The sequence below is a fragment of the Betta splendens genome, chromosome 2 (assembly GCF_900634795.4).
Source record: "Betta splendens chromosome 2, fBetSpl5.4, whole genome shotgun sequence".
NCBI classification, from domain to species: Eukaryota; Metazoa; Chordata; class Actinopteri; order Anabantiformes; family Osphronemidae; genus Betta; species Betta splendens.
The window spans coordinates 23588865-23613538 of NC_040882.2; the positions used below are offsets into that span (position 1 = coordinate 23588865).

Sequence of the window (24674 nt, forward strand, 5' to 3'; positions counted from 1 at the left end):
AAGGCAGCCACACATTAAGTATATCACAGTGGGGGGTCATGACTGGTGTAGGGGGGCTTGGTGGAATGATACCTAAGTCATGCTAATGTCATGACAAAATCAGTGTGAAATCCTGCAGCAACGAGGCAACGAAAATTTGCCGCTCCATCTGTAGTTGCACAAACAAAGATTAACGTATACTGTTTTTTGTGGTTTGGTTACTTGGGCTTGACAGGTGGGGTAGACAGACACTAGATGCCCTACAAAGAGGCGTAACAATTTGCTCTGTTTAATCTGTTAGCTAATCCATTCTTTCCATACCCTGCATCATGTGTTCCTGTACCTCATTTAATCAGCCATAAATGATTTTCCATTTCGGTTCTGTTTGTCTAGTCTCTGGAGGTCCTCGCTCACCCCAGTTTTCTGCAACTGTTACAATATTTCATTTGTCCTATGCTGTTGTAAGATGCAATTTCCCCACTGGCATATATAAAGGTTTTCTTATTCTTTATGTTTTTTGTACATAATTGTAGTTTGAATTAAGTTAAGATCCTACTGTATCTAAGAACAGCTAAGAAATGTAAATTCTTATTATCCTATTTGCTCATCAGCACTTTTAGATAAAGTTTTGAAAAAGGCTTTTTCTGCGAATATTATTGTTAATCACTACAAGAAATCACACAAGCTTCTTTTTTTATTTCTTGGACAATATTGTCATTTTGGTCATTTGAAACATTTATACAGTATTTTTCAAAAATTACCCTACTGAAAAAGGTGGTATTACAACAGATACAAACAACCAATTCGACAGAACTTCAATTATATGTTTTGTAGTGTTTATTATTTATTATATTTGCACAAATATTGATAAATGGCTAAAAGAGTGAGCAAATCCAGTTAGAGACAAACACATAAAAGGTAATCACAAAGTAAGATAATTAATTTCAAGTCTCGTCCTTACACCATAATAGATAAATATTGTACCTTAAAGTAAAGGCATACATACAATAAATTAACATTGTTTTTACATAAATATAATCATTATGTTGAGTTTGACAAAAGTATATGTGTGTCAGTGCCTTCTAGTGTATACACCCATTGTGCGAGAGTTGCATGGGGTCCTTTATTCTGTTATAAAGTGCCTTTACCCAAGTTAAAAGTAAAAAAATATATATTTAAAGCAAAATACTCTTAAAACACAAAAACAACTTAAGACAATGTCACGTGTGGCTTTTCTATTAAAAAATAAGATTAAGAAGATTCTGATTCTGAATTTTCGTTGTCACCAGTTTAACTTTAGAGGTGCAAAACTTAGATACATGATTATGTCATTCAGATAATGGAAAGTATATTTTTTTAAAATAAGCTGTACAAACAGCAAAGAACAAATGTTTTTTTTTTGGAATTACAGTAGCCATGACAACAGTCCCAGACAGGATAAGGCTGTAATAAGACTGGTGTTTTGTGTTACTCCACTCGAAGCTGTAACAGAAAAGAATATAAATCAAATAATGTTCAAAAAATACTTTCAATTTTAATTTCAGTTTAAGTCACAATCAATATAACTTACATATTCCATCCACAGCTACAAGTATGCTGCTGCTTTCAATGTCAAAGCCAGTAACAGAAGTAGATGCATTCTTTAGGACTTCGATAATCAGTGCCCTATTGGAAACAGACCGGGTTGGTACGGTACAATTTGCTTTGCTGATGATTGATCCTGGACTGAAGAAAAAAAAAAAATTAGAATATCGGAAATGTGTTAAAAAGCAATGTACTTTTGATATAAAAGTATTAGCAAATTACAGAAATTGAACAATGACGAGGTCGACAGATGAGCCGAATGCATTCTGCAACAACGGAAGCAGCTGCAGAAATAGAAAAGTTTGCGTTTAAAAGCGATTCATTGGTTATTTCTTTGCCATATTTCAATAAAGAGTATGCATAGATAGGTAAACTTAGTATAGGGCTTACGGTACCTGTTGGACTATTAGTGCAGCACGCTCTTGATAAGCTGGAGATGATGAATTTGCCAAGTCACTTGTATATGGTTTTGAAACTGATCTAAAAATTATGATCAGTGATTGAGAACCTCCGAGTACAGATGTAGAAGTCGTGGGTACAGTCGAAGTAATTAGGGATGTCAAAGTATTTGAAGGTGCATAAGATGGAGCTGCGGCGATTGTAGATGTTGCAGGTGTAGTTGTAGTTGAAGCCGTGACTGGAATTGCTGTAAGACATTCAAAAAATTGCAGTTCAGATATATAGAAAATAAAATTGCCCTGAGAGATTAAAAATAAATGATTAATTATAAGGTATAGCATTCTGTGTACTTCCATTAATAAAATGTTGGCGTAGCACTCAATATTACATACATAATCCATTCACAGTTATGCTGCTGCCTTCAATGTCAAAGCCAGTGACATTATTGGCTGCATATCCCAGAACATTGGCAATCAATTTGTAATCAATTGGGCCGACAAAGGTACAGTTTACTGTGTTGATGACTGATCCCTGCCTGAAGAGGGAAAAAAGAGATTTCATTAGAATGCCGGAAATAAGATATGATTTATTTACTGCAAAAAAAAATATTAATCAATTACCGGAATTCAATTACGGCGATATAAAGGAATGATGAGCCAAATTCTTTCTGCAAGAAGGGAATCAGCTGTAGAAAAAGAAAAAAATATATATTTCTCTCTGTTTAGGTTTTGTTTTATTTATCTTGTTGAGTTTCATCACTCCTTCTAGCATGATCTACTAAGAGAAATATTTTAGGAAATAATTATGTACTCCTAAAGTGCTTGAAAGCTTTCAATTTTCATATGAGACAATGCGCTTCTGGCGTCAATTTTGATTCAGGGAATTATGCCATTCTATCGGCCAGACCCGATTGTGCTATATGAGATTTGGTGGGAACTGTTATCTTACAGTTTCGTTACAAATGTATTATGTGCTGTAAGGCTAGACCTTAAATAAACCAGTGTGGGTGTTTGAGATGTCCTGGAACCATTCCAATGCTGCATTGTGCTTTGGAATGTAACAATTCTGAGACTGGGTCTGGACTGAGCTGGCAAAAAAACAAAACGTTCTTCAACCTGATACCTGACACATGGATTATGGAATGAACATAACCGTATCACAGTAAAACTTTACCAGATATAAATAACCTTCATCAAAACCTCAGTCGAGCTTTGAAATACAATCCATAGATAGGTGGATTAAACATAGGACTTACCTCTTGGATTATCATTGCAGCACGAGCTTTAAAAGCTGGAGATGATGAATTTGCCAAGTCGCTTGTGTATGTGTTTGAAACAGATCTGAAAGTTATGATTAGTGATTGAGAACCTAATACAGATGTGGAAGTCGTGGGTAGAGTCAAACTGATTGTTGCTGTCGAAGTACTTAAAGATGCATAAGATCTAGTTGAAACAATTGTAGATGTGGGATCTGTAGTTGTCGGTGCAGTCGTGGTTGTTGTGACTTCAGCTGTGGTTGTTGTGGCTTCAGCTGTGGTTGTTGTAAACTCAGTTGTAGTCGTTGTGGGTGACTCAGTTGTAGTTGTTGTGACCTCCGTTGTGGTCGTTGTGGGTGACTCAGTTGTTGTTATTGTGGCCATAGTAGTGGTTGTTGTGGGTGACTCAGTTGTGGTTGTTGAGGCTTCAGCTGTGGTTGTAGTTGCTTTAGCTGTGGTTGTTATGGACTCAGTTGTGGTTGTTTGTGACTTAGTTGTAGTTGTTGTGGCTTCAGCTGTCGTTGCTGTTGCCTCTGTTGTTATTGTTGTGGTTGACTCTGTTGTGGTTGTTGTGGCCTCAGCTGTGGCTGTTGTGGCCTCAGCTGTGGTTATTGTGGCCTCAGTTGTGGTTGTTGTGGCTTCAGCTGTCATGGTTGTAGCCTCAGTTGTGGTTGTTGTGGGTGACTCAGGTGTGGTTGTTGTCGCTTCAGCTGTCGTTGTTGCCTCAGTTGTGATTGTAGTGGCCTCAAGTGTGGTTGTTGTGGGTGACTCAGTTGTGGTTGTTGTGACCTCAGTTGTGGTCGTTGTGGGTGACTCAGTTGTGGTTGTTGTAGGTGACTCAGTTGTGGTTGTTGTTGCTTCAGTGGTGGATGTTGTGACTTCATTTGTGGTTGGTGTGGGTGATTCAGTTGTGGTCGCTGTTGCATCATTTGTGGTTTTGGTGGCCTCAGTTGTGGTTGTTGTGGGTGACTCAGTTGTGGTTGTTGTGACCTCAGTTGTGGTCGTTGTGGGTGACTCAGTTGTGGTTGTTGTAGATGACTTGGTTGTGGTTGTTGTTGCTTCAGATGTGGTTGTTGTGGCTTCAGTTGTGGTTACTGTGGGTGACTCATATGTGGCCGTTGTTGCTTCAGTGGTGGTTGTTGTGGCCTCAATTGAGGTTGTTGTGGGTGACTCAGTTGTGGTTGTTGTGGCTTCAGCTGTGGTTGCTGTGGCCTCAGTTGTTGTTGTTGCCTCAGTTGTGGTAGTTGTGGGTGACTCAGTTGTGGTCGTGGTGGCTCCAGTTGTGGTTGTTGTAGGTGATTCAATTGTGGTTGCTTCAGCTGTGGTTGTTGTGGCCTCAGTTGTGGTCGTTGTGGGTGACTCAGTTGTGGTTGTTGTAGGTGACTCAGTTGTTATTGTTGTGGGTGATTCAGTTGTGGTTGCTTCAGTTGTGGTAATTGTGGCTTCAGTTGTGGTCGTTGTGGGTGAGTCAGTTGTGGTTGTTGTTGCTTCAGCTGTGGTTGTTGTGACCTCAGTTGGGGTTGTTGTTGACTCAGTTGTGGTTGTTGTGGTTGACTCAGTTGTGGTCTTTGTGGGTGACTCAGTTGTGGTTGTTGTGGCCTCAGTTGTGGTTGTTTTTGCTTCAGTTGTGGTTGTTGTGGGTGACTCAGTTGTGGTGGTTGTGGCCTCAGTTGTGGCTGATGTGGGTGACTCAGTTGTGGTTGCTTCAGCTGTGGTTGTTGTTGTTTCAGTTGTGGTTGTTGTGGGTGACTCAGTTGTGGATGTTGTGGCTTCAGCTGTCGCTGTTGTTGACTCAGTTTTGACTGTTGTGGTTGACTCAGTTGTGGTTGTAGTGGCCTCTGCTGTTGTTTTTGTGGCCTCAGTTGTGGTTGTTGTTGGTGACTCAGTTGTGGTTGTTGTGACCTCAGTTGTGGTCGTTGTGAGTGACTCAGTCGTGGTTGTTGTTGCTTCAGCTGTGGTTGTTGTTGCCTCAGTTGTGGTTGTTGTGGCTTCAGTTGTGGTTGTTGTGGGTGATTCAGTTGTGGTTGCTTCAGCTGTGGTTATTGTGGCCTCAGTTGTGACTGTTGTGGTTGACTCTGTTCTGGTTGTTATGGGTGACTCAGTTGTGGTTGTTGTTGCTTCATCTGTGGTTGTTGTGACCTCAGTGTTGGTTGTTGTAGCCTCAGCTGCTGTTGTTGTGGCCTCGGTTGTGGTTATTTTGGGAGACTCAGTTGTGGTTGCTTCAGCTTTGGTCGTTGTGGCCTCAGTTGTGGATGTTGTGGTTGACTCTGTTGTGGTTGATTCAGCTGTGGTTGTTGTTGCCTCAGTCTTGGTTGTTGTGGGTGACTCAGTTGTGGATATTGTGGCCTCAGCTGTTGTTGTTGTGGCCTCAGTTGTGGTTGTTGTGGCTGACTCAGTTGTGGTCGTTGTGTCTTCAATTGTGGTTGTTGTGGGTGACTCAGTTGTGGTTGTAGTTGCTTCAGCTGTGGTTGTTGTGACCTCAGTTGTGGTTGTTGTGGGTGACTCAGTTTTGGTTGTTGTGGGTGACTCAGTTGTGGTTGTTGTTGCTTCAGCTGTGGTTGTTGTGACCTCAGTTGTGGTTGTTGTGGGTGAATCAGTTGTGGTTGTTGTGGTTGACTCAGTTGTGATCTTTGTGGGTGACTCAGTTGTGGTTGTTGTGGCCTCAGTTGTGGTTGTTGTGATTTCAGCTGTTGTTGTTGTGGCCTCAGCTGTTGTTGTTGTTGCCTCAGTTGTGGCTGATGTGGGTGACTCAGTTGTGGTTGCTTCAGCTGTCGCTGTTGTTGACTCAGTTTTGACTGTTGTGGTTGACTCAGTTGTGGTTGTTTTGGCCTCTGCTGTTGTTTTTGTGGCCTCAGTTGTGGTTGTTGTTGTTGGTGACTCAGTTGTGGTTGTTGTGACCTCAGTTGTGGTCGTTGTGGGTGACTCAGTCGTGGTTGTTGTTGCTTCAGATGTGGTTGTTGTTGTTGCCTCAGTTGTGGTTGTTGTGGGTGACACAGTTGTGGTTGTTGTGGCTTCAGCTGTGGTTGTTGTGGGTGATTCAGTTGTGGTTGCTTCAGCTGTGGTTGTTGTGACCTCAGTTGGGGTTGTTGTTGACTCAGTTGTGGTTGTTGTAGTTGACTCAGTTGTGGTCTTTGTGGGTGACTCAGTTGTGGTTGTTGTGGCCTCAGTTGTGGTTGTTGTGATTTCAGCTGTTGTTGTTGTTGCCTCAGTTGTGGTTGTTGTGGGTGACTCAGTTGTGGTGGTTGTGGCCTCAGTTGTGGTGGTTGTGGCCTCAGTTGTGGCTGATGTGGGTGACTCAGTTGTGGTTGCTTCAGCTGTGGTTGGTTTTGTTTCAGTTGTGGTTGTTGTGGGTGACTCAGTTGTGGATGTTGTGGCTTCAGCTGTCTCTGTTGTTGACTCAGTTGTGACTGTTGTGGTTGACTCAGTTGTGGTTGTTATGGCCTCTGCTGTTGTTTTTGTGGCCTCAGTTGTGGTTGTTGCAGGTGACTCAGTTGTGGTCGTTGTGGGTGACTCAGTCGTGGTTGTTGTTGCTTCAGATGTGGTTGCCGTTGCCTCAGGAGTGGTTTTTGTGGGTGACACAGTTGTGGTTGTTGTGGCTTCAGTTGTGGTTGTTGTGGGTGATTCAGTTGTGGTTGCCTCAGCTGTGGTTGTTGTGGCCTCAGTTGTGACTGTTGTGGTTGATTCTGTTCTGGTTGTTATGGGTGACTCAGTTGTGGTGGTTGTTGCTTCATCTGTGGTTGTTGTGACCTCAGTTTTGGTTGTTATAGCATCAGCTGCTGTTGTTGTGGCCTCAGTTGGGGTTGTTTTGGGTGACTCAGTTTTGGTTGATTCAGCTGTGGTTGTTGTTGCCTCAGTTTTGGTTGTTGTGGGTGACTCAGTTGTGGATGTTGTGGCCCCAGCTGTTGTTGTGGCCTCAGTTGTGGTCGTTGTGGATGACTCAGTTGTGGTTGCTTCAGCTGTGGTTGTTGTTGTTTCAGTTGTGGGTGTTGTGGGTGACTCAGGTGTGGTTGCTTCAACTGTGTTTTTTGTTGCCTCAGTTGTGGTTGTTGTTGCTTCATCTGTGGTTGTTGTGACCTCAGTTTTGGTTGTTGTGGCCTCAGCTGTGGTTGTTGTGACCTCAGTTGTGGTTGTTGTGGGTGACTCAGTTGTGGTTGCTTCAGCTGTGGTCATTGTGGCCTCGGTTGTGGATGTTGTGGTTGATTCAGCTGTGGTTGTTGTTGCCTCAGTTGTGGTTGTTGTGGGTGACTCAGTTGTGGTCGTTGTTGCTTCAGATGTGGTTGTTGTTGCCTCAGTTGTGGTTGACGTGGGTGACTCAGTTGTGGTCGTAGTGGCTTCAGTTGTGGTTGTTGTGGGTGATTCAGTTATGGTTGCTTCAGCTGTGGTTATTGTGGCCTCAGTTGTGACTGTTGTGGTTGACTCCGTTCTGGTTTTTGTGGCTTCAGCTGTTGTTGTTGTGGCCTCAGTTGTGGTCGTTGTGGGTGACTCAGTTGTGGTTGTTGTTGCTTCAGCTGTGGTTGTTGTGGCCTCAGTTGTGGATGTTGTGGCTTCTGCTGTGGTTGTCGTTTCCTCCACTGTGGTTGTTGTGGGTGACTCAGTTGTGGTTGTTGTGATTTCAGGTGTGGTTGTTGTGGGTGACTCAGTTCTGGTCGTTGTGGTTGACTCAGTCGTGGTTGTTGTAGCTTCAGATATCATTGTTGTTGCCTCAGTTTTGGTTGTTGTGGGTGACTCAGTTGTGGTTGTTGTGGCTTCAGTTGTGGTTGTTCTGGGTGACTCAGTTGTGGTTGTTGTGGCCTCAGCAGTTGTTGTCGTTGCCTCAGTTGTGGTTGTTGTGGGTGACTCATTTGTGGTCGTAGTGGCTTCAGTTGTGGTTGTTGTGGGTGATTCAGTTATGGTTGCTTCAGCTATGGTTGTTGTGGCTTCAGCTGTTGTTGTTGTGGCTTCAGTTGTGGTCGTTGTGGGTGACTCAGTTGTGGTTGTTGTTGCTTCAGCTGTGGTTGTTGTGACTTCAGTTGGGGTTGTTGTTGACTCAGTTGTGGTTGTTGTGGTTGACTCAGTGGTGGTCGTTGTGGGTGACTCAGTTGTGGTTGTTTTGACCTCAGTTGTGGTCGTTGTGGGTGACTCAGTTGTGGTCGTTGTGGTTGACTCAGTCGTGGTTGTTGTTGCTTCAGATGTCGTTGTTGTTGCCTCAGTTTTGGTTGTTGTGGGTGACTCAGTTGTGGTTGTTCTGGGTGACTCAGTTGTGGTTGTTGTGGCCTCAGCTGTTGTTGTCGTTGCCTCAGTTGTGGTTGTTGTGGGTGACTCATTTCTGGTCGTAGTGGCTTCAGTTGTGGTTGTTGTGGGTGACTCATTTGTGGTTGTTGTTGCTTCAGATGTGATTGTTGTTGCCTCAGTTGTGGTTGTTGTGGCCTCAGCTGTTGTTGTCGTTGCCTCAGTTGTGGTTGTTGTGGGTGAATCAGTTGTGGTCGTAGTGGCTTCAGTTGTGGTTGTTGTGGGTAATTTAGTTATGGTTGCTTCAGCTGTGGTTGTTGTGGCCTCAGTTGTTTTTGTTGTGGTTGACTCCGTTCTGGTTGTTGTGGGTGACTCAGTTGTGGTTGTTGTTGCTTCATCTGTGGTTGTTGTGACCTCAGTTTTGGTTGTTGTGGCCTCAGCTGTGGTTGGTGTGGCCTCAGTTTTGGTTGTTGTGGGTGACTCAGTTGTGGTTGCTTCAGCTGTGGTCGATGTGGCCTCAGTTGTGGATGTTGTGGTTGACACAGATGTAGTTGTTGTGGTCTCAGCTGTTGTTGTCGTTGCCTCAGTTGTGGTTGTTGTGGGTGACTCATTTGTGGTCGCAGTGGCTTCAGTTGTGGTTGTTGTGGGTGATTCAGTTATGGTTGCTTCAGCTATGGTTGTTGTGGCTTCAGCTGTTGTTGTTGTGGCTTCAGTTGTGGTCGTTGTGGGTGACTCAGTTGTGGTTGTTGTTGCTTCCGCTGTGGTTGTTGTGACTTCAGTTGGGGTTGTTGTTGACTCAGTTGTGGTTGTTGTGGTTGACTCAGTGGTGGTCGTTGTGGGTGACTCAGTTGTGGTTGCTTCAGCTGTGGTTGTTGTTGTTGTTTCAGTTGTGGTTGTTGTGGGTGACTCAGGTGTGGTTGCTTCAACTGTGTTTTTTGTTGCCTCAGTTGTGGATGTTGTGGGTGACTCAGTTGTGGATGTTGTGGCCTCAGTTGTGGTTGTTGTGGTTTCAGCTGTTGTTGTTGTGGCCTTAGCTGTGGTTGTTGTTGCCTCAATTGTGGTTGTTGTGGGTGACTCAGTTGTGGTTGCTTCATCTGTGGTTGTTGTGACCTCAGTGTTGGTTGTTGTGGCCTCAGCTGTGGTTGTTGTGGCCTCAGTTGTGGTTGTTGTGGGTGACTCAGTTGTGGTTGCTTCAGCTGTGGTCGTTGTGGCCTCAGTTGTGGATGTTGTGGTTGATTCAGCTGTGGTTGTTGTTGCCTCAGTTGTGGTTGTTGTGGGTGACTCAGTTGTGGATGTTACGGCCTCTGCTGTTGTTGTTGAGGCCTCAGTTGTGGTTGTTGTGGGTGACTCAGTTGTGGTCGTTGTTGCTTCAGATGTGGTTGTTGTTGCCTCAGTTGTGGTTGACGTGGGTGACTCAGTTGTGGTCGTAGTGGCTTCAGTTGTGGTTGTTGTGGGTGATTCACTTATGGTTGCTTCAGCTGTGGTTGTTGTGGTCTCAGTTGTGACTGTTGTGGTTGACTCCGTTCTGGTTTTCGTGGCTTCAGCTGTTGTTGTTGTGGCCTCAGTTGTGGATGTTGTGGGGGACTCAGCTGTGAATGTTGTGGCCTCAGCTGTTGTTGTTGTGGCCTCAGTTGTGGTTGTTGTGGGTGACTCAGTTGTGGTTGTTTTGACCTCAGTTGTGGTCGTTGTGGGTGACTCAGTTGTGGTCGTTGTGGTTGACTCAGTCGTGGTTGTTGTTGCTTCAGATGTCGTTGTTCTGGGTGACTCAGTTGTGGTTGTTGTGGCCTCAGCTGTTGTTGTCGTTGCCTCAGTTGTGGTTGTTGTGGGTGACTCATTTGTGGTCGTAGTGGCTTCAGTTGTGGTTGTTGTGGGTGACTCATTTGTGGTTGTTGTTGCTTCAGATGTGGTTGTTGTTGCCTCAGTTGTGGTTGTTGTGGCCTCAGCTGTTGTTGTCGTTGACTCCGTTCTGGTTGTTGTGGGTGACTCAGTTGTGGTTGTTGTTGCTTCATCTGTGGTTGTTGTGACCTCAGTTCTGGTTGTGGTGGCCTCAGCTGTGGTTGGTGTGGCCTCAGTTTTGGTTGTTGTGGGTGACTCAGTTGTGGTTGCTTCAGCTGTGGTCGTTGTGGCCTCAGTTGTGGATGTTGTGGTTGACACAGTTGTAGTTGTTGTGGTCTCAGCTGTTGTTGACGTTGCCTCAGTTGTGGTTGTTGTGGGTGACTCAGTTGTGGTCGTAGTGGCTTCAGTTGTGGTTGTTGTGGGTAATTCAGTTGTGGTTGCTTCAGCTGTAATTGTTGTGGCCTCAGTTCTTATTGTTGTGGTTGACTCCGTTCTGGTTGTTGTGGGCGACTCAGTTGTGGTTGTTGTTGCTTCATCTGTGGTCGTTGTGACCTCAGTTTTGGTTGTGATGGCCTCAGCTGTGGTTGGTGTGGCCTCAGTTGTGGTTGTTGTGGGTGACTCAGTTGTGCTTGTTGTGACCTCAGTTGTCGTCATTGTGGCTGACTCAGTCGTGGTTGTCGTTGCTTCAGCTGTGGTTGTTGTTACGTCAGCTGTGGTTTTTGTGGCCTCAGCTGTGGTTGTTGTGGGTGACTCAGTTGTGGTCGATATGGGTGACTCAGTTGTGGTTGTTGTGGGTGACTCAGTTGTGGTTGTTGTTGCTTCAGCTGTGGTTGTTGTTACCTCAGTTGGGGTTGTTGTTGACTCAGTTGTGGTTGTTGTGGGTGACTCAGTTGTGGTTGTTGTGGCCTCAGTTGTGGTCGTTGTGGTTTCAGCTGTTTTTGTTGTTGCCTCAGCTGTGGGTGTTGTTGCCTCAATTGTGGTTGTTGTGGGTGACTCAGTTGTCGTTGTTGTGGTTTCAGTCGTGGTTGTTGTGGGTGTCTCAGTTTTGGTTTCGTCAGCTGTGGTTTTTGTGGCCTCAGTCGTGGTTGTTGTTGCCTCAGTTGTGGTTGTTGTGAGTGACTCAGTTGTGGTTGTTGTGGCTTCAGCTGTTGTTGTTGTGGCCTTAATTGTGGTTGTTGTGGGTGACTCAGTTGTGGTTGTTGTGACCTCAGCTGTGGTCGTAGTGGGTGACTCAGTTGTGGTTGTTGTGGGTGACTGAGTCGTTGTTGTTGTGGCCACAGCTGTTGTTGTCGTTGCCTCAATTGTGGTTGTTGTGGGTGACTCAGTTGTGGTTGCTTCAGCTGTGGTTTTTGTGGCCTCAGTCGTGGTTGTTGTTGCCTCAGTTGTGGTTGTTGTGGGTGACTCAGTTGTGGATGTTGTGGCTTCAGATGTCGTTGTTGCCTCAATTGTGGTTGTTGTGGGTGACTCATTTGTGGTTGTTGTGACCTCAGTTGTGGTAGTTGTGGGTGACTCAGTTGTGGTCGATGTGGGTAACTCAGTTGTGGTCGTTGTGGGTGACTCAGTCGTTGTTGTTGTGGCCTCAGCTGTTGTGGTCTTTGCCTCAATTGTGGTTGTTGTGGGTGACTCAGTTGTGGTCGTTGCGGCTTCAGTTGTGGTTGTTGTGGGTGACTCAGTTGTGGTTTCTTCAGCTGTGGTTTTTGTGGCCTCAGTCGTGGTTGTCGTTGCCTCAATTGTGGTTGTTGTGGGTGACTCAGTTGTGGTTGCTTCAGCTGTGGTTTTTGTGGCCTCAGTCGTGGTTGTTGTTGCCTCAGTTGTGGTTGTTGTGGGTGACTCAGTTGTGGATGTTGTGGCTTCAGATGTCGTTGTTGCCTCAATTGTGGTTGTTGTGGGTGACTCATTTGTGGTTGTTGTGACCTCAGTTGTGGTAGTTGTGGGTGACTCAGTTGTGGTCGATGTGGGTAACTCAGTTGTGGTCGTTGTGGGTGACTCAGTCGTTGTTGTTGTGGCCTCAGCTGTTGTGGTCTTTGCCTCAATTGTGGTTGTTGTGGGTGACTCAGTTGTGGTTTCTTCAGCTGTGGTTTTTGTGGCCTCAGTCGTGGTTGTTGTTGCCTCAGTTGTAGTTGTTGTGGGTGACTCAGTTGTGGTTGTTGTGACTTCAGTTGTGGAAGTTGTGGGTGACTGAGTTGTGGTCGATATGGGTGACTCAGTTGTGGTTGTTGTGGCTTCAGTTGTGGTTGTTGTGGGTGACTCAGTTGTGGTTGTTGTTGCTTCAGCTGTGGTTGTTGTGGCCTCAATTGGGGTTGTTGTTGACTCAGTTGTGGTGGGTGACTCAGTTGTGGTTTCTTCAGCTGTGGTTTTTGTGGCCTCAGTCGTGGTTGTTGTTGCCTCAGTTGTGGTTGTTGTGGGTGACTCAGTTGTGGTTGTTGTGGGTGACTCAGTTGTGGTTGTTGTGGCCTCAGTTGTGGTCGTTGTGGTTTCAGCTGTTGTTGTTGTTGCCTCAGCTGTGGTTGTTGTTGCCTCAGTTGTGGTTGTTGTGGGTGACTCAGTTGTGGTTGTTGTGGGTGACTCAGTTGTGGTTGTTGTGGCCTTAATTGTGGTTGTTGTGGGTGACTCAGTTGTGGTTGTTGTGACCTCAGTTGTGGTCGTTGTGGGTGACTCAGTTGTGGTTGTTGTGGCTTCAGCTGTGGTTGTTGCCTCAATTGTGGTTGTTGTGGGTGACTCATTTGTGGTTGTTGTGGCTTCAGTTGTGGTTGTTGTGGGTGACTCAGTTGTGGTTGTTGTTGCTTCAGCTGTGGTTGTTGTGACCTCAATTGGGGTTGTTGTTGACTCAGTTGTGGTTGTTGTGGGTGACTCAGTTGTCGTTGTTGTGGCTTCAGTTGTGGTTGTTGTGGGTGTCTCAGTTGTGGTTTCTTCAGCTGTGGTTTTTGTGGCCTCAGTCGTGGTTGTTGTTGCCTCAGTTGTGGTTGTTGTGGGTGACTCAGTTGTGGTTGTTGTGGGTGACTCAGTTGTGGTTGTTGTGGCCTCAGTTGTGGTCGTTGTGGTTTCAGCTGTTGTTGTTGTTGCCTCAGCTGTGGTTGTTGTTGCCTCAGTTGTGGTTGTTGTGGGTGACTCAGTTGTGGTTGTTGTGGCTTCAGCTGTCGTTGTTGCCTCAATTGTGGTTGTTGTGGGTGACTCATTTGTGGTTGTTGTTGCTTCAGCTGTGGTTGTTGTTACCTCAGTTGGGGTTGTTGTTGACTCAGTTGTGGTTGTTGTGGGTGACTCAGTTGTGGTTGTTGTGGCCTCAGTTGTGGTCGTTGTGGTTTCAGCTGTTTTTGTTGTTGCCTCAGCTGTGGTTGTTGTTGCCTCAATTGTGGTTGTTGTGGGTGACTCAGTTGTCGTCGTTGTGGTTTCAGTCGTGGTTGTTGTGGGTGTCTCAGTTTTGGTTTCGTCAGCTGTGGTTTTTGTGGCCTCAGTCGTGGTTGTCGTTGCCTCAATTGTGGTTGTTGTGGGTGACTCAGTTGTGGTTGCTTCAGCTGTGGTTTTTGTGGCCTCAGTCGTGGTTGTTGTTGCCTCAGTTGTGGTTGTTGTGGGTGACTCAGTTGTGGATGTTGTGGCTTCAGATGTCGTTGTTGCCTCAATTGTGGTTGTTGTGGGTGACTCATTTGTGGTTGTTGTGACCTCAGTTGTGGTAGTTGTGGGTGACTCAGTTGTGGTCGATGTGGGTAACTCAGTTGTGGTCGTTGTGGGTGACTCAGTCGTTGTTGTTGTGGCCTCAGCTGTTGTGGTCTTTGCCTCAATTGTGGTTGTTGTGGGTGACTCAGTTGTGGTTTCTTCAGCTGTGGTTTTTGTGGCCTCAGTCGTGGTTGTTGTTGCCTCAGTTGTAGTTGTTGTGGGTGACTCAGTTGTGGTTGTTGTGACTTCAGTTGTGGAAGTTGTGGGTGACTGAGTTGTGGTCGATATGGGTGACTCAGTTGTGGTTGTTGTGGCTTCAGTTGTGGTTGTTGTGGGTGACTCAGTTGTGGTTGTTGTTGCTTCAGCTGTGGTTGTTGTGGCCTCAATTGGGGTTGTTGTTGACTCAGTTGTGGTTGTTGTGGGTGACTCAGTTGTGGTTTCTTCAGCTGTGGTTTTTGTGGCCTCAGTCGTGGTTGTTGTTGCCTCAGTTGTGGTTGTTGTGGGTGACTCAGTTGTGGTTGTTGTGGGTGACTCAGTTGTGGTTGTTGTGGCCTCAGTTGTGGTCGTTGTGGTTTCAGCTGTTGTTGTTGTTGCCTCAGCTGTGGTTGTTGTTGCCTCAATTGTGGTTGTTGTGGGTGACTCAGTTGTCGTCATTGTGGCTTCAGTTGTGGTTGTTGTGGGTGTCTCAGTTGTGGTTTCTTCAGCTGTGGTTTTTCTGGCCTCAGTCGTGGTTGTTGTTGCCTCAGTTGTGGTTGTTGTGGGTGACTCAGTTGTGTTTGTTGTGGCTTCAGCTGTTGTTGTTGTGGCCTTAATTGTGGTTGTTGTGGGTGACTCAGTTGTGGTTGTTGTGACCTCAGTTGTGGTCGTTGTGGGTGACTCAGTTGTGGTTGTTGTGGCTTCAGCTGTCGTTGTTGCCTCAATTGTGGTTGTTGTGGGTGACTCATTTGTGGTTGTTGTGGCTTCAGTTGTGGTTGTTGTGGGTGACTCAGTTGTGGTTGTTGTTGCTTCAGCTGTGGTTGTTGTGACCTCAATTGGGGTTGTTGTTGACTCAGTTGTGGTTGTTGTGGGTGACCCAGTTGTCGTCGTTGTGGCTTCAGTTGTGGTTGTTGTGGGTGTCTCAGTTGTGGTTTCTTCAGCTGTGGTTTTTGTGGCCTCAGTCGTGGTTGTTGTTGCCTCAGTTGTGGTTGTTGTGGGTGACTCAGTTGTGGTTGTTGTGGGTGACTCAGTTGTGGTTGTTGTGGCCTCAGTTGTGGTCGTTGTGGTTTCAGCTGTTGTTGTTGTTGCCTCAGCTGTGGTTGTTGTTGCCTCAGTTGTGGTTGTTGTGGGTGACTCAGTTGTGGTTGTTGTGGCTTCAGCTGTCGTTGTTGCCTCAATTGTGGTTGTTGTGGGTGACTCATTTGTGGTTGTTGTTGCTTCAGCTGTGGTTGTTGTTACCTCAGTTGGGGTTGTTGTTGACTCAGTTGTGGTTGTTGTGGGTGACTCAGTTGTGGTTGTTGTGGCCTCAGTTGTGGTCGTTGTGGTTTCAGCTGTTTTTGTTGTTGCCTCAGCTGTGGTTGTTGTTGCCTCAATTGTGGTTGTTGTGGGTGACTCAGTTGTCGTCGTTGTGGTTTCAGTCGTGGTTGTTGTGGGTGTCTCAGTTTTGGTTTCGTCAGCTGTGGTTTTTGTGGCCTCAGTCGTGGTTGTCGTTGCCTCAATTGTGGTTGTTGTGGGTGACTCAGTTGTGGTTGCTTCAGCTGTGGTTTTTGTGGCCTCAGTCGTGGTTGTTGTTGCCTCAGTTGTGGTTGTTGTGGGTGACTCAGTTGTGGATGTTGTGGCTTCAGATGTCGTTGTTGCCTCAATTGTGGTTGTTGTGGGTGACTCATTTGTGGTTGTTGTGACCTCAGTTGTGGTAGTTGTGGGTGACTCAGTTGTGGTCGATGTGGGTAACTCAGTTGTGGTCGTTGTGGGTGACTCAGTCGTTGTTGTTGTGGCCTCAGCTGTTGTGGTCTTTGCCTCAATTGTGGTTGTTGTGGGTGAATCAGTTGTGGTCGTTGCGGCTTCAGTTGTGGTTGTTGTGGGTGACTCAGTTGTGGTTTCTTCAGCTGTGGTTTTTGTGGCCTCAGTCGTGGTTGTTGTTGCCTCAGTTGTAGTTGTTGTGGGTGACTCAGTTGTGGTTGTTGTGACTTCAGTTGTGGAAGTTGTGGGTGACTGAGTTGTGGTCGATATGGGTGACTCAGTTGTGGTTGTTGTGGCTTCAGTTGTGGTTGTTGTGGGTGACTCAGTTGTGGTTGTTGTTGCTTCAGCTGTGGTTGTTGTGGCCTCAATTGGGGTTGTTGTTGACTCAGTTGTGGTTGTTGTGGGTGACTCAGTTGTGGTTTCTTCAGCTGTGGTTTTTGTGGCCTCAGCCGTGGTTGTTGTTGCCTCAGTTGTGGTTGTTGTGGGTGACTCAGTTGTGGTTGTTGTGGGTGACTCAGTTGTGGTTGTTGTGGCCTCAGTTGTGGTCGTTGTGGTTTCAGCTGTTGTTGGTGTTGCCTCAGCTGTGGTTGTTGTTGCCTCAGTTGTGGTTGTTGTGCGTGACTCAGTTGTGGTTGTTGTGGCTTCAGCTGTCGTTGTTGCCTCAATTGTGGTTGTTGTGGGTGACTCATTTGTGGTTGTTGTTGCTTCAGCTGTGGTTGTTGTTACCTCAGTTGGGGTTGTTGTTGACTCAGTTGTGGTTGTTGTGGGTGACTCAGTTGTGGTTGTTGTGGCCTCAGTTGTGGTCGTTGTGGTTTCAGCTGTTTTTGTTGTTGCCTCAGCTGTGGTTGTTGTTGCCTCAATTGTGGTTGTTGTGGGTGACTCAGTTGTCGTCGTTGTGGTTTCAGTCGTGGTTGTTGTGGGTGTCTCAGTTTTGGTTTCGTCAGCTGTGGTTTTTGTGGCCTCAGTCGTGGTTGTCGTTGCCTCAATTGTGGTTGTTGTGGGTGACTCAGTTGTGGTTGCTTCAGCTGTGGTTTTTGTGGCCTCAGTCGTGGTTGTTGTTGCCTCAGTTGTGGTTGTTGTGGGTGACTCAGTTGTGGATGTTGTGGCTTCAGATGTCGTTGTTGCCTCAATTGTGGTTGTTGTGGGTGACTCATTTGTGGTTGTTGTGACCTCAGTTGTGGTAGTTGTGGGTGACTCAGTTGTGGTCGATGTGGGTAACTCAGTTGTGGTCGTTGTGGGTGACTCAGTCGTTGTTGTTGTGGCCTCAGCTGTTGTGGTCTTTGCCTCAATTGTGGTTGTTGTGGGTGACTCAGTTGTGGTCGTTGCGGCTTCAGTTGTGGTTGTTGTGGGTGACTCAGTTGTGGTTTCTTCAGCTGTGGTTTTTGTGGCCTCAGTCGTGGTTGTTGTTGCCTCAGTTGTAGTTGTTGTGGGTGACTCAGTTGTGGTTGTTGTGACTTCAGTTGTGGAAGTTGTGGGTGACTGAGTTGTGGTCGATATGGGTGACTCAGTTGTGGTTGTTGTGGCTTCAGTTGTGGTTGTTGTGGGTGACTCAGTTGTGGTTGTTGTTGCTTCAGCTGTGGTTGTTGTGACCTCAATTGGGGTTGTTGTTGACTCAGTTGTGGTTGTTGTGGGTGACTCAGTTGTCGTCGTTGTGGCTTCAGTTGTGGTTGTTGTGGGTGTCTCAGTTGTGGTTTCTTCAGCTGTGGTTTTTGTGGCCTCAGTCGTGGTTTTTGTTGCCTCAGTTGTGGTTTTTGTGGGTGACTCAGTTGTGGTTGTTGTGGGTGACTCAGTTGTGGTTGTTGTGGCCTCAGTTGTGGTCGTTGTGGTTTCAGCTGTTGTTGTTGTTGCCTCAGCTGTGGTTGTTGTTGCCTCAATTGTGGTTGTTGTGGGTGACTCAGTTGTCGTCGTTGTGGCTTCAGTTGTGGTTGTTGTGGGTGTCTCAGTTGTGGTTTCTTCACCTGTGGTTTTTGTGGCCTCAGTCGTGGTTGTTGTTGCCTCAGTTGTGGTTGTTGTGGGTGACTCAGTTGTGGTTGTTGTGGCTTCAGCTGTTGTTGTTGTGGCCTTAATTGTGGTTGTTGTGGGTGACTCAGTTGTGGTTGTTGTGACCTCAGTTGTGATCGTTGTGGGTGACTCAGTTGTGGTTGTTGTGGCTTCAGCTGTCGTTGTTGCCTCAATTGTGGTTGTTGTGGGTGTCTCAGTTGTGGTTTCTTCAGCTGTGGTTTTTGTGGCCTCAGTCGTGGTTTTTGTTGCCTCAGTTGTGGTTGTTGTGGGTGACTCAGTTGTGGTTGTTGTGGGTGACTCAGTTGTGGTTGTTGTGGCCTCAGTTGTGGTCGTTGTGGTTTCAGCTGTTGTTGTTGTTGCCTCAGCTGTGGTTGTTGTTGCCTCAATTGTGGTTGTTGTGGGTGACTCAGTTGTCGTCGTTGTGGCTTCAGTTGTGGTTGTTGTGGGTGTCTCAGTTGTGGTTTCTTCACCTGTGGTTGTTGTGGCCTCAGCTGTGGTTGTTGTTGCCTCAGTTGTGGTTGTTGTGGGTGACTCAGTTGTGGTTGTTGTGGCTTCAGCTGTGGTTGTTGTGGCTTCAGGTGTGGTTGTTGTGGGTGACTCAGTTGTGGTTGTTGTGACCTCAGTTGTGGTTGTTGTGGGTGACTCAGTTGTGGTTGTTGTGGCTTCAGCTGTGGTTGTTGCCTCAATTGTGGTTGTTGTGGGTGACTCATTTGTGGTTGTTGTTGCTTCAGCTGTGGTTGTTGTTACCTCAGTTGGGGTTGTTGTTGACTCAGTTGTGGTTGTTGTGGGTGACTCAGTTGTGGTTGTTGTGGCCTCAGTTGTGGTCGTTGTGGTTTCAGCTGTTTTTGTTGTTGCCTCAGCTGTGGTTGTTGTTGCCTCAATTGTGGTTGTTGTGGGTGACTCAGTTGTCGTCGTTGTGGCTTCAGTTGTGGTTGTTGTGGGTGTCTCAGTTGTGGTTTCTTCAGCTGTGGTTTTTGTGGCCTCAGTCGTGGTTTTTGTTGCCTCAGTTGTGGTTTTTGTGGGTGACTCAGTTGTGGTTGTTGTGGGTGACTCAGTTGTGGTTGTTTGTGGCCTCAGTTGTGGTCGTTGTGGTTTCAGCTGTTGTTGTTGTTGCCTCAGCTGTGGTTGTTGTTGCCTCAATTGTGGTTGTTGTGGGTGACTCAGTTGTCGTCGTTGTGGCTTCAGTTGTGGTTGTTGTGGGTGTCTCAGTTGTGGTTTCTTCACCTGTGGTTTTTGTGGCCTCAGTCGTGGTTGTTGTTGCCTCAGTTGTGGTTGTTGTGGGTGACTCAGTTGTGGTTGTTGTTGCTTCAGCTGTGGTTGTTGTGGGTGACTCAGTTGTGGTTGTTGTGGGTGACTCAGTTGTGGTTGTTGTGGCCTCAGTTGTGGTTGTTGTGGTTTCAGCTGTTGTTGTTGTTGCCTCAGCTGTGGTTGTTGTTGCCTCAATTGTGGTTGTTGTGGGTGACTCAGTTGTCGTCGTTGTGGCTTCAGTTGTGGTTGTTGTGGGTGTCTCAGTTGTGGTTTCTTCAGCTGTGGTTTTTGTGGCCTCAGTCGTGGTTGTTGTTGCCTCAGTTGTGGTTGTTGTGGGTGACTCAGTTGTGGTTGTTGTGGGTGACTCAGTTGTGGTTGTTGTGGCCTCAGTTGTGGTCGTTGTGGTTTCAGCTGTTGTTGTTGTTGCCTCAGCTGTGGTTGTTGTTGCCTCAATTGTGGTTGTTGTGGGTGACTCAGTTGTCGTCGTTGTGGCTTCAGTTGTGGTTGTTGTGGGTGTCTCAGTTGTGGTTTCTTCACCTGTGGTTTTTGTGGCCTCAGCTGTGGTTGTTGTTGCCTCAGTTGTGGTTGTTGTGGGTGACTCAGTTGTGGTTGTTGTGGCTTCAGCTGTGGTTGTTGTGGCTTCAGGTGTGGTTGTTGTGGGTGACTCAGTTGTGGTTGTTGTGACCTCAGTTGTGGTTGTTGTGGGTGACTCAGTTGTGGTTGTTGTGGCTTCAGCTGTCGTTGTTGCCTCAATTGTGGTTGTTGTGGGTGTCTCAGTTGTGGTTTCTTCAGCTGTGGTTTTTGTGGCCTCAGTCGTGGTTTTTGTTGCCTCAGTTGTGGTTGTTGTGGGTGACTCAGTTGTGGTTGTTGTGGGTGACTCAGTTGTGGTTGTTGTGGCCTCAGTTGTGGTCGTTGTGGTTTCAGCTGTTGTTGTTGTTGCCTCAGCTGTGGTTGTTGTTGCCTCAATTGTGGTTGTTGTGGGTGACTCAGTTGTCGTCGTTGTGGCTTCAGTTGTGGTTGTTGTGGGTGTCTCAGTTGTGGTTTCTTCACCTGTGGTTCTTGTGGCCTCAGTCGTGGTTGTTGTTGCCTCAGTTGTGGTTGTTGTGGGTGACTCAGTTGTGGTTGTTGTGGCTTCAGCTGTGGTTGTTGTGGCCTTAATTGTGGTTGTTTTGGGTGACTCAGTTGTGGTTGTTGTGACCTCAGTTGTGGTTGCTGTGGGTGACTCAGTTGTGGTTGTTGTTGCTTCAGCTGTGGTTGTTGTTACCTCAGTTGGGGTTGTTGTTGACTCAGTTGTGGTTGTTGTGGGTGACTCAGTTGTGGTTGTTGTGGCCTCAGTTGTGGTCGTTGTGGTTTCAGCTGTTTTTGTTGTTGCCTCAGCTGTGGTTGTTGTTGCCTCAATTGTGGTTGTTGTGGGTGACTCAGTTGTCGTCGTTGTGGTTTCAGTCGTGGTTGTTGTGGGTGTCTCAGTTTTGGTTTCGTCAGCTGTGGTTTTTGTGGCCTCAGTCGTGGTTGTCGTTGCCTCAATTGTGGTTGTTGTGGGTGACTCAGTTGTGGTTGCTTCAGCTGTGGTTTTTGTGGCCTCAGTCGTGGTTGTTGTTGCCTCAGTTGTGGTTGTTGTGGGTGACTCAGTTGTGGATGTTGTGGCTTCAGATGTCGTTGTTGCCTCAATTGTGGTTGTTGTGGGTGACTCATTTGTGGTTGTTGTGACCTCAGTTGTGGTAGTTGTGGGTGACTCAGTTGTGGTCGATGTGGGTGACTCAGTTGTGGTCGTTGTGGTTTCAGCTGTTGTTGTTGTTGCCTCAGCTGTGGTTGTTGTTGCCTCAATTGTGGTTGTTGTGGGTGACTCAGTTGTCGTCGTTGTGGCTTCAGTTGGGGTTGTTGTGGGTGTCTCAGTTGTGGTTTCTTCAGCTGTGGTTTTTGTGGCCTCAGTCGTGGTTGTTGTTGCCTCAGTTGTGGTTGTTGTGGGTGACTCAGTTGTGGTTGTTGTGGGTGACTCAGTTGTGGTTGTTGTGGCCTCAGTTGTGGTTGTTGTGGGTGACTCAGTTGTGGTTTCTTCAGCTGTGGTTTTTGTGGCCTCAGTCGTGGTTGTTGTTGCCTCAGTTGTGGTTGTTGTGGGTGACTCAGTTGTGGTTGTTGTTGCTTCAGCTGTGGTTGTTGTGGGTGACTCAGTTGTGGTTGTTGTGGGTGACTCAGTTGTGGTTGTTGTGGGTGACTCAGTTGTGGTTGTTGTGACTTCAGGTGTGGTTGTTGTTGATTCAGCTGTGGTTGTTGTTGCTTCAGCTGTGGTTGTTGTGGGTGACTCAGTTGTGGTTGTTGTGGCTTCAGTTGTGGTTGTTGTGGGTAACTCAGTTGTGGTTTCTTCAGCTGTGGTTTTTGTGGCCTCAGTCGTGGTTGTTGTTGCCTCAGTTGTGGTTGTTGTGGGTGACCGAGTTGTGGTTGTTGTGGGTGACTCAGTTGTGGTTGTTGTGGCCTCAGTTGTGGTCGTTGTGGGTGACTCAGTTGTGGTTTTCTTCAGCTGTGGTTTTTGTGGCCTCAGTCGTGGTTGTTGTTGCCTCAGTTGTGGTTGTTGTGGGTGACTCAGTTGTGGTTGTTGTTGCTTCAGCTGTGGTTGTTGTGGGTTCCTCAGTTGTGGTTGTTGTGGGTGACTCAGTTGTGGTTTCTTCAGCTGTGGTTTTTGTGGCCTCAGTCGTGGTTGTTGTTGCCTCAGTTGTGGTTGTTGTGGGTGACTCAGTTGTGGTTGTTGTTGCTTCAGCTGTGGTTGTTGTGGGTGACTCAGTTGTGGTTGTTGTGGGTGACTCAGTTGTGGTTGTTGTGGCCTCAGTTGTGGTTGTTGTGGTTTCAGCTGTTGTTGTTGTTGCCTCAGCTGTGGTTGTTGTTGCCTCAATTGTGGTTGTTGTGGGTGACTCAGTTGTCGTCGTTGTGGCTTCAGTTGTGGTTGTTGTGGGTGTCTCAGTTGTGGTTTCTTCAGCTGTGGTTTTTGTGGCCTCAGTCGTGGTTGTTGTTGCCTCAGTTGTGGTTGTTGTGGGTGACTCAGTTGTGGTTGTTGTGGGTGACTCAGTTGTGGTTGTTGTGGCCTCAGTTGTGGTCGTTGTGGGTGACTCAGTTGTGGTTTCTTCAGCTGTGGTTGTTGTGGCCTCAGCTGTGGTTGTTGTTGCCTCAGTTGTGGTTGTTGTGGGTGACTCAGTTGTGGTTGTTGTTGCTTCAGCTGTGGTTGTTGTGGGTGACTCAGTTGTGGTTGTTGTGGGTGACTCAGTTGTGGTTGTTGTGGCTTCAGCTGTGGTTGTTGCCTCAGTTGTTGTTGTTGTGGGTGACTCAGTTGTGGTTGTTGTGACTTCAGCTGTGGTTGTTGTGGGTGACTCAGTTGTGGTTGTTGTGACTTCAGATGTGGTTGTTGTGAATTCAGCTGTGGTTGTTGTTTCTTCAGCTGTGGTTGTTGTGGGTGACTCAGTTGTGGTTGTTGTGGCTTCAGCTGTGGTTGTTGTGGGTGACTCAGTTGTGGTTTCTTCAGCTGTGGTTTTTGTGGCCTCAGTCGTGGTTGTTGTTGCCTCAGTTGTGGTTGTTGTGGGTGACTCAGTTTTGGTTGTTGTTGCTTCAGCTGTGGTTGTTGTGGGTGACTCAGTTGTGGTTTTTGTGGATGATTCATTTGTGGTTGTTGTTGGCGACTTAGTTGTGGTTTTCATTTCTTCAGCTGTGGTTGTTGTGGCCTCAGTTGTAGTTGTTGTTGCCTCAGTTGTGGTTGTTGTGGGTGACTCAGTTGTGGATGTTGTGGCTTCAGCTGTTGCTGTTGTTGCGTCAGTTGTGACTGTTGTCGTTGACTCAGTTGTGGTTGGTGTGGCTTCAGCTGTTGTTGTTGTGGCCTCTGCCGTTGTTTTTGTTGCCTCAGTTGTGGTTGTTATGGTTGACTCAGTTGTGATCGTTTTGGCTGACTCAGTTGTGGTTGTTGTTGCCTCAGGTTTGGTTGTTGTTGGTGCCACAAATGTTGTTGTTGTTGGTTCAGTTATTATTTTTGTTTTCTCAGTTATGGTTGTTGTGGGTGACTCAGTTGTGGTCGTTGTGGCTCCAGTTGTTGTTGTTGTGGCCTCATTTGTGGTTGTTTTGGGTGACTCAGTTGTGGTTGTTGTTGCTTCCACTGTGGTTGTTGTGGCCACATTTCTGGTTGTTTTGGGTGACTTAGTTGTGGTTGTTGTGGGTGACTCAGTTGTGGTTGTTGTCGACTCAGTTGTGGTTGTTGTGGCCTCAGTTGTGGTTGTTGTGGGTGGCTTAGTTGTGGTTGTTGTGGCGTCAGTTTTGGTTATTGTTGTCTCAGCTGTGGCTGTTGTTGCATCAGTTGTGGTTATTGCTGGTTCAGTTGTTGCTGTTGTGGTAGGTGTGGTTGTTGTGGCCTTGTTGATGGTTGTTGTTAGTTTACTTGTAGTTGTTGCTTTAGTTCTGGTGGTTGTAGGCATCTTAGATGTTTTTGTTGTTGGTACAGTTTTGGGCACTTTAGTTGTTGTTTTTTTCTCATGTTTTGTTTCCTTTGGTTTTTTGTGTTCTTCTCTTTCTTCAGATGTTTTTGTGTCATGTTGTGACTGAGTGTCTTTTGTTTTGTGTTTTTCACTTTGTTTCTCTGTTTTGGTGTTTTTATTGGACGGTTCATTTATTCTTGTTTGAGGTGATTTCTTTCCTGGTTTGAATGGCTGAGTTGTTGCCTTGTTGGTGGTTGTTGTTAGTTTACTTTTAGTTGTTGCTTTAGTTCTGATGGTTGTAGGCATCTTAGATCTTTTTGTTGTTGGTACAGTTTTGGGCGCTTTAGTTGTTGTTTTTTTCTCATGTTTTGTTTCCTTTGTTTTTTTGTGTTCTTCTCTTTCTTCAGATGTTTTTTTGTCATGTTGTGACTGAGTGTCTTTTGTTTTGTGTTTTTCACTTTGTATCTCTGTTTTAATGTTTTTACTGGATGGTTCATTTTTTCTTGTTTGAGGTGATTTCTTTTTTGGTTTAAATGGCTGAGTTGTTGCCTTTGTTGTAGTTGGCTTTGGGGTTGCTTGAGCTGTTTTGATTATTTTAGGTGCTTTAGTTGTTGTGGGTTGTTGGGTTGTTCTCTTTGTTGTAGGTGCTGTAGTTGTTGTCGGTTGTTGGGTTGTTCTTTTTGTAGGTGCTTGAGTTGTTGACAGTGTTTTTATGTTCCTAGTGGTCACTAGATTTGCCTTTGTTGTAGTTGATGTTTTGGTTGCTTGAGTTGTTTTCATCATTGTTGGTGCTTTAGTTGTTGTGGGTTGTTGGGTTGTTCTTATTGTTGTAGGTGCTTGAGTTGTTGTGGGTTGTTGGGTTGTTCTTTTTGTTGTAGGTGCTTGTGTTGTTGATAGAGTTTTTATGTTACTAGTGGTCACTAAATTTGCCTTTGTTGTGGTTGGTGCTGTCGTTGCTTGAGTTGTTTTCATCACTGTAGGTGCTTGAGTTGTTGTGGGTTGATGAGTTCGTGTTGTTGATGATGATTGGGTTGTTGTGAGAGCCGCTTCGGATTCTCCCGTTTTTGCTGTAAATGTAAATCAAATCTTTTAAACAAGCATGTAAGTTTATATAGAGAACTTTGCAATAAATA

The 24674-nt window shown here is 46.3% G+C and overlaps 4 protein-coding genes across 4 annotated transcripts; all 4 read right to left on the reverse strand.

Moving 5' to 3' along the window:
• Nucleotides 1-2043: 2043 nt before the first annotated feature.
• Nucleotides 2044-13837, reverse strand: LOC121202744 (mucin-5AC-like; the record flags this gene model as incomplete). Its single annotated transcript, XM_055502588.1, has 4 exons — nt 2044-2209; nt 2351-2497; nt 2583-2629; nt 11861-13837. Coding segments are annotated over 4 exons (2337 nt in total), but the record flags the coding sequence as incomplete, so codon positions are not given.
• Nucleotides 13838-14404: 567 nt separating this feature from the next.
• Nucleotides 14405-16189, reverse strand: LOC114867679 (mucin-5AC-like; the record flags this gene model as incomplete). Its single annotated transcript, XM_029170561.3, has 1 exon — nt 14405-16189. A coding segment is annotated over one exon (1785 nt), but the record flags the coding sequence as incomplete, so codon positions are not given.
• Nucleotides 16190-16984: 795 nt separating this feature from the next.
• Nucleotides 16985-18799, reverse strand: LOC114865720 (mucin-2-like; the record flags this gene model as incomplete). The annotated part of the gene is made up of 1 exon (XM_029167082.1): nt 16985-18799. A coding segment is annotated over one exon (1815 nt), but the record flags the coding sequence as incomplete, so codon positions are not given.
• A 31-nt stretch (nt 18800-18830) lies between these two features.
• Nucleotides 18831-22929, reverse strand: LOC114867686 (mucin-2-like; the record flags this gene model as incomplete). The annotated part of the gene is made up of 3 exons (XM_055502593.1): nt 18831-20684; nt 20727-21590; nt 21628-22929. Coding segments are annotated over 3 exons (3951 nt in total), but the record flags the coding sequence as incomplete, so codon positions are not given.
• Nucleotides 22930-24674: the final 1745 nt, after the last annotated feature.